Source organism: Coregonus clupeaformis, unplaced genomic scaffold (genome assembly GCF_020615455.1).
Source record: "Coregonus clupeaformis isolate EN_2021a unplaced genomic scaffold, ASM2061545v1 scaf1165, whole genome shotgun sequence".
NCBI classification, from domain to species: domain Eukaryota; kingdom Metazoa; phylum Chordata; class Actinopteri; order Salmoniformes; family Salmonidae; genus Coregonus; species Coregonus clupeaformis.
The window spans coordinates 151,087-159,400 of record NW_025534619.1 but is presented as its reverse complement, the minus strand read 5'-3'; the positions used below and the strand labels follow the sequence as shown (position 1 = coordinate 159,400).

Here is an 8,314-nt window from a genome sequence, read left to right as displayed (position 1 = left end):
AAGACCAGAGAGCTGTGTAAGGACATCAGGGATAAAATTGTAGACCTGCACAAGGCTGGGATGGGCTACAGGACAATAGGCAAGCAGCTTGGTGAGAAGGCAACAACTGTTGGCGCAATTATTAGAAAATGGAAGAAGTTCAAGATGACGGTCAGTCACCCTCGGTCTGGGGCTCCATGCAAGATCTCACCACGTGGGGCATCAATGATCATGAGGAAGGTGAGGGATCAGCCCAGAACTACACGGCAGGACCTGGTCAATGACCTGAAGAGAGCTGGGACCACAGTCTCAAAGAAAACCATTAGTAACACACTATGCCGTCATGGATTAAAATCCTGCAGCGCACGCAAGGTCCCCCTGCTCAAGCCAACGCATGTCCAGGCCCGTCTGAAGTTTGCCAATGACCATCTGGATTCCAGAGGAGAATGAGAAGGTCATGTGGTCTGTGCTTTTTGGTCTAAACTCCACTCGCCGTGTTTGGAGGAAGAAGAAGGATGAGTACAACCCCAAGAACACCATCCCAACCATGAAGCATGGAGGTGGAAACATCATTCTTTGGGGATGCTGTTCTGCAAAGGGGACAGGACGACTGCACCATATTGAGGGGAGGATGGATGGGGCCATGTATTGCGAGATCTTGGCCAACAACCTCCTTCCCTCAGTAAGAGCATTGAAGATGGGTCGTGGCTGGGTCTTCCAGCATGACAACGACCCGAAACACACAGCCAGGGCAACTAAGGAGTGGCTCCGTAAGAAGCATCTCAAGGTCCTGGAGTGGCCTAGCCAATCTCCAGACCTGAACCCAATAGAAAATCTTTGGAGGAAGCTGAAAGTCCGTATTGCCCAGCGACAGCCCCGAAACCTGAAGGATCTGGAGAAGGTCTGTATGGAGGAGTGGGCCAAAATCCCTGCTGCAGTGTGTGCAAACCTGGTCAAGACCTACAGGAAACGTATGATCTCTGTAATTGCAAACAAAGGTTTCTGTACCAAATATTAAGTTCTGCTTTTCTGATATATCAAATACTTATGTCATGCAATAAAATGCAAATGAATTACTTAAAAATCATACAATGTGATTTTCTGGATTTTTGTTTTAGATTCCGTCTCTCACAGTTGAAGTGTACCTATGATAAAAATGACAGACCTCTACATGCTTTGTAAGTAGGAAAACCTGCAAAATCGGCAGTGTATCAAATACTTGTTCTCCCCACTGTATATATATATTTGTGTTGGGTGGAGTAATAACACCCCTAATACGTATTCCTGCGCCTGTCTTCTAATCATTACACAACGTGACATCCATAATGTAAATGTATACACCACTGCATAAAAGCTGCATTTCTGGCTCTTGGCTTTCATCACAAGCCTCCATCATTAAACACTAATATTAGTTGTAACCGCAATAGCATTGAATAATAGATGTTTTTGTTGGCCTAATTTCAAACCTTTATTCTAACGATTGAGATGACACCATCGTTATCTGCACTTTTTCCTCTTCCTGAATGCTTTGAGTTCTTAAATGTTTTCAACTCGAGACCCAAATGAGAAATTGACTGTCCTCCCGTGACCCAAATCGACCTCCAATGACCCGAAGTAAGAATAAATAGTTTGTGATTACAGATGTATTCTCATAACTCAGGACACATAGTTTAAGAAACCCTGCACAGTTTAGGGTTTGGAAAATGCTTTTAGCTTGTTTGTATTCTTGACATACTTTGCACATCTAACTGAGTGGCAGGGGTCTGGTGTTAACCGTCCAGATGAACAAATGAAGAGAGGTGTGTAAAGAGCCCCCACCCCCCACGCCCTCAAATTACCCAGGCATTTACTCTTACACACAAATATTTTGCCAATTCTATCTGACGGCAGGTGGACTGAAAATCGGGCGAGAGATAGAGAGAGCATAAGGTACATTTCATCCCCCAGTGTTAGTCTATGAGATGCCCAGTGATGTTCACCTCAGCAGGTCTCACTCTACACTGAGCTGCTCCTTACTGTCACTCACACCACAGGAAGTGATGCACACCCTCACTGGCCCCTCCTCTACCTCAGACCCCTATCATATTCTCCTTATAAGGTGATTTTCAGAATAGGGGGCTATTATCAGTGCAAAGACAGGAAATACTAATTGACAAACACAATCATGACAAAGGCAATTTTGTTTTTAACTCTTTATTTGTCTTTATAAGTGATCAATACAATTGTCTACTGCTGGGTCCTTTGCCCCTCAGGGCCACCCTATAAAAAAATCACTAAAACACACAACAGAGATCTAAGTTAAGAGAGGCCAAAAGAGGCAACTACTCCTCTGAGGCCATTAAACAGTCGTGTTTTGACTTCTAACTCCTCCTCTCTAACCACACCCTGTACCACTGAGCTGTGTGGCCTAACTGAGTTGGAGAGAGCTACAGAGATTTCAAAACATTTTATTTAACTACACATTCAATTTAGAAATATTTAAACGTGTATTCAAAGATATGGCAAACCAATCTTCCTCCTCTTCCATCCTCCTCCACTTTGTCATCTTGTAGCAGCATACACTACATGGGTGTCCAGCTCCTTCTCTCTTCTCCTCTCCATCTTCCTCTTCTTGGAGGTGAAATTCAGGGCGGAATAATTCAATGCATCTGCATCTTGATTCTGTAGATTTGCAAACATCATGACATAGACTACAGTTGTAATTTTCAGCGTTTCTGAATTGCTTATAATTAAGTATTTAACCATGCAGTATTTACCTGATCATTTTGTGGTTGTCTTTGAGAATCAGGTCCTGAATATGATATAAAAGAGAGATGAGAGAACAGATTAATGGATAATTCCAATCTAGCGTACACACTGACTCTTCTGATCATCAGTGTACAGTATGTAATGGGAAAAACATCCACATTTGAAGTGTAGTTCATTATCACAAAACAAAGACAAAAAAAAATAGTTACTACCAAAACAGTACTTTTAAAAAAAAAAAGAAACAAAAAAAACACAACAAAAAAATTTAAAAAAACAAAGAGCAGGACCCATATTCACAGGACCCATATTATCGTGAAATGGGCTCCTACCTGTGTTGTGTGTTTTTGCCTCTCGTATGATCTTGAGGACCAGGATGAGGATGACTATCAGTAGAACAGCAGTCACAACACCCAGGATCACAACCAGGGGAAGGAGGTACATGGTTCCATCATCATCCTCTCCTACTAGAATGATAGTTCCATTACAATGTCCTGTTAGATTACATTTTATTAAATCATTTGGTGGCCCTTTATTGACAGACCTCAACATTATGCGTTTTTGTTTCTTAATTTAAAAAATAATAATCTACATGACAATGAAAAAAGAAACTCACGCTCTATAGATGACTCCTGTATTTCCTCACCTCCGTTGTGCCCTATAACATTGAGATTAGTAAGAATAGATAAGTATTTTTTCTCAAAATTAGAATGATAATAAATATGTCCATCAATGGTTTGCCTTTCTTTCATGATAACTCCTGATTAGGTTGATAAACATTTTCAAATGTATCAAAAGCCAGATAAATAGTTGATAACGTACCTTGAATTTTTAGAACTGTTGCGTTGACAAACAACATGTGGTTATGTGGAAGCAATCCACAGAAATACAGGCCACAGTCAGCTATTTCCACTTTTGTGATTTTGAGAAAGATACTGGTGTTGTTGCTGAACATTTCGAAATGGCTCCTTTGAAAACCATTGTGGAGATAAGGTGTTGAATTAAAGCCGTACATAGACGAGATACACACAGGCTCTGATCCATTGACTTGCTTGAACCATGCTGTGTGTCCCAAAACCGTTGTAACATTGGAGCACTGCAAGAAGATGGTATCCCCAGTACGGACCTCCACAGTCTGAGACTGAGAAACCAAAATAGAGACCAAACCTGAAACACAGAGAACAAAGTCCTAAGTTAATAACTATCGTCATTGATATCACATGTACATGTTAGAAATCAGGAAAAAGTGCTGCACTGAACATTCTTGTTATACTTGACGGATGCAGTCAATCTTGTTAGATTTAACAGTGGCTTACTTACTCAATCCATAGAGCAGTAGAGCTGGTAGGAAGGTTATCGCCATTCTGTATGTAGATCTATTCTGCTCTGTCTGGTTGTGATTCAGACCTCTTTATTCACTCTGAGATCACAGTGAGATCAAAGGGGATTTGATTGGTAGTGGGCGTGGTAGTTGGTATTGGACAGCAATGTCTATTTACAGAAAGCAAAATTGACACAGACGTTTTATATGGAGTGTAAAAACAGAAATTTAGCCTATTTGTGTTCAATCAAAATTGCGATAGGTGTTTGAGTTCGGTTGGGTAAATATAAGTCAGCGTTTCTCAAACTAAAGGTTGCGACCCCATGTAGTGTCTGTCCCCTGATTTAAAAATGGTGTCACAAGAATACAAAAGAGTACAAAATCGCTCTTTGTTCATAGAACCGGGGTTACGTTAGTAACCTCCGGTAGCCGCGAGTTGCGGTTGTAATAAACAGAGCTGTTTCTGTTTTCTTCCTACAAATGCGTCTCTATCTTTTGAACGGTTTAAGTTACAGCATATTCTGACCCCATCCCTGAAAGATAAGACTCTTAGGAACACGTGTCTTCTGTTTCCCTCTACACTGCCCACAAGCACTCAGGACTCATTAGAACAGAGAGGACAAGACCAGTCACTAAATACTATTGGGAAGGAAAAACACATACTGTAATCAATTATGATATTATTTTCTACACAGAAGATCATACAACTTTATTGCCTGGTGATCTTCTGAACTTCCCAATACCTTTCTGGTGCATTTCAGTCACTTCAAACCATACTTCCTTCAGAGTTAAATACTGTCAAAAGTACTGTTAGACTGATTTGTACTAGACCAATTAGAAAGTAAACATTGGCCATTGATTATGTCACTCTTTTTCATATGGTGGGGTCTCGAAAAATGTTGGATATCAAAATTGGGTCGCAGGCCAAATAATTTTGGGAACAACTGATATAGGTGTTTGGGTTTGGTGGGTTCATATAGGTGTTTGGGTTAGGTGGGGTTCATAGGTGACCACAAGGCTTCACCCTATCAGGGTTAGTGCTGGTAAGGGTTTATTTGTACAGTCCCCTACAAATGTATTATACATGTTCAAAATAACTGTCCACTAGCCTTAACCCTAACCCTTAACCCCAACCCCAGCCCTAACCCTTAACCCCAGCCCTGGCCTAACTCTAACCCTATCCCTAACAGTAACCCTAGCGTAACCCTAACTAGCCTGACTAGATACAGCTTCAAAGGTAGACAAGTCTTTTCAGAGACAGGCGTTTTTGCGAGAAGGGGGGTAGCTGCAGTCCAATATTGTATCTGGAAAATGGCCGAGTGGGTGTGTCAAAAGGAAAGTAGTGGGTGTGTGGAAAGGAGTTGGTGTGTTGAAATCTCTCTGCTATAGGTTAGACTGTTTTGATTGAGCGGTGTGTTTTCTTCTTCAGTTTCTTACCACGCAACTACGATACATTGAGCTCCATACCATGAGATTTTGGACGTCTGTTTTGAAGCCAGAGCATGACTCTGAGTCGTATTTCACTGTTAGTTTTACACAAATAATTGTACATTTTGAGTTATAAAACTGACGATTGTTTATTTGTTATTATAAATACTGATGATGGGTGTACTGTTGCTTAATGTGTTGTATGTGTGTGCTTACTGTGACTGTCACCCTCATATTGGCTACTACAGTAGGTAGCTACTTCCCACACCGTTGCCGGACATTAGTGCTTGGCAAACGAAAGCAAAGGGCAGTGTGTCCCGGTGTTGTTGCTGTTCATGCCCTCCCTATTGAGTAGTAGACTGTATGTATGTATGTATCAAGGTGACATCTAGATGGTTATCAATATGAGTTATTGTGTATGCTGCTATCCTACTTGAAATAAAATGATGGGATGGTAAAACATGACCACGTTAGCTACCGCTGGCGACACGATCATGATATAGCTCCTCAGTAAGAAGCACCTCAGGTCAGCAGGCACGTCGATACAACAGCGGTGCACTGGTCACCGGCTTATCGTCTTGTCATTCAGCCAAATCAGCCACGCAAAATGGTCTTGAGTGGGAACAAATCTGCCCAATTAGCTGATTCGCTTTCCATACACCCACTCCTTTCGACACACCCACTCTCCCATACTCTGGTCGCCATATTGGGCTGCAGCTACCCATACTTGTTTTTAGCTCATGATCATAGCATGCAGATCTGTCTGGGTGTCAGAGATACTAACCAAGGGGTTCCCAAACTTTTTTGCCCGTGACCATATTTTGATATCAAACATCTTTTGCGACCCAACCATGTACAAAAAGTTATGTAATCAAAGACCAATGTTTACATTTATAAATTGGAGCTATGACAGTCTGTTACAAATCAGTCTAACAGTACTTTTGACTGTTTTTCAATCTGAATGAAGTATGGTTTGAAGTGACTGAAATGCATCAGAAAGGTATTGGGAATTTCAGATGATCACCGGGCAATAATTGTGTACGATATTCTGTGTAGAAAAGATCATCATCATTGATTATGTTATTTTTCCCCCAGTCTGATTTAGTGCCTGGTCTGACAGACAGAACGACTAGTATACACCAGTGGCAGTCGGGGCTGTTTTTTAATGAACATGGCCTTATTTCTATTGGATGACTGTTATTCATATTCCATTCCCCCAGCTCAATGTAACACTGATAGGTTTAGGTTAATACATGATACTAAAATGTTCCCTGTACCCATCATGAGGTTGCTACAACCTAGCCTATGAATGAAAGTTTGCAACGTAGGTGCACAGGTCAAGAGAACTTTGAGTAATCAAGGTGCCAGACAGTGACACATTCAATACCGCCTTGCACACTCTTGCCTGCATCTAGCCGATCAAGGGTGTAATCATTAGTCCAACAGTTGCAAACGAGAGTTTATATTGGCTCCTTCTCCAAACTCCACCTTCTTGCCATAAGAGACCCAGCATCAGAGCTCTTCTCACACTGATCATGCCTGTCTCCATGGGTGTAAATGATTCCTGGACGGGATTCTCCTGAGCCATGTCTGAACCAATAGACACTGTGTTCTCCTGCACAGGTCTCAGTGTGTATTGTACAGTTGAGAGTCACAGAGTCTCCTGGCTGGACTGACTCAGACACAGGCTGCTGGAGCACAGACATGTTTCTGGACCCTGATCCTGACAAGAAGGTTTATAAGTCAGTAAATCTATTCCGTATGTTGTGTCCCAACTTAATATTTTTGAAATCATTCTCATTTCTGATTATGCAAATACAGCATAATTAAGCCATTGTATCCAAAACATAATGTGGAAAAAGCCCTCAACATTATAGTTGCAGAAAATTAGGTACTATTTCCTTTCTTTCTCAATTCAGTTGTACCTTTCACAATCAGAATGGCTCCTTCTTCAAACATCACCTGGTTGGCATAAGAGTTCCCACAGTAATATGTGGCTGAATCAGAGAGCTGAACGTCTGAGATCTTTAGGTGATTCATTCCTTCACCGCTTTGCACTGAGAAGCGAGGGTTACTCTTAAACTCATGGTAAAATGTTGCATTCTTGTTATACTTGTAAAATACTGATAAGATTTGGGGATTGTCACCCAATGTTTGCTTGTACCACATAAAGTACAGTGCCAGGTTGCCTTTATAGAAGCAGTGCAAAGTCACTGTCTCTCCAACATTGGCTGTAACAAGATGAATTTCAGAGGATTGTGCAGCAGCTAGAATACAGACAGAGACATCATCCATTACTTACACAGGTCCTTGATATACAAAAAATATAAATCTATGAATTGCATCAATATAGTAAGTTAGAGTACATCCCTTAAGCAGAGAAATATAGCAGCTGGACATACCCATCTCTACAATAAGTGCCAGTAAGTGTCACACCCTGGCTCTGGGGACTCTATATGTTGAGCCAGGGTGTGTATATTCTATGTATTGTATTTCTGTGTTGGCCAGAGTGGTTCCCAATCAGAGGCAACGAGTGTCAGCTGTTGCTGGTTGTCTCTGATTGGGAGCCATATTTATAGAGGCTGTTTTCCCACAATAGTTGTGGGATCTTGTTTCCAGTTGGTTTGTGCCTAGTTAGGTTTGTCCTTTGGATGTCACGTATCGTTTGTTGTTTTGTTTCACTGTTCGTGTTAGTTCGATTAATAAAGTATGTTTGCTTTCAACGCTGCGCATTGGTCTACTCCGTCTAACGATCGTGACAGTAACAGACTCAGTGTGATCATCTTTGAAGATGTCCTCTTCACAACCTGTGTCTTGAGTGGAAACAGTCCTCCATGTAGA

At 41.4% G+C, this 8,314-nt stretch overlaps 1 protein-coding gene across 1 annotated transcript; it reads right to left on the bottom strand.

The window, feature by feature from the left end:
* Positions 1-6,933: 6,933 nt before the first annotated feature.
* LOC123486350 lies at positions 6,934-7,879 on the bottom strand. Its single transcript, XM_045217651.1, has 3 exons — positions 7,876-7,879; positions 7,399-7,740; positions 6,934-7,196 (listed from the first exon to the last, which is right to left on the bottom strand). The coding sequence occupies exons 1-3, from the start codon at positions 7,877-7,879 to the stop codon at positions 6,934-6,936; spliced, it is 609 nt and encodes a 202-aa protein (XP_045073586.1).
* Between the last annotated feature and the right edge of the window lie 435 nt (positions 7,880-8,314).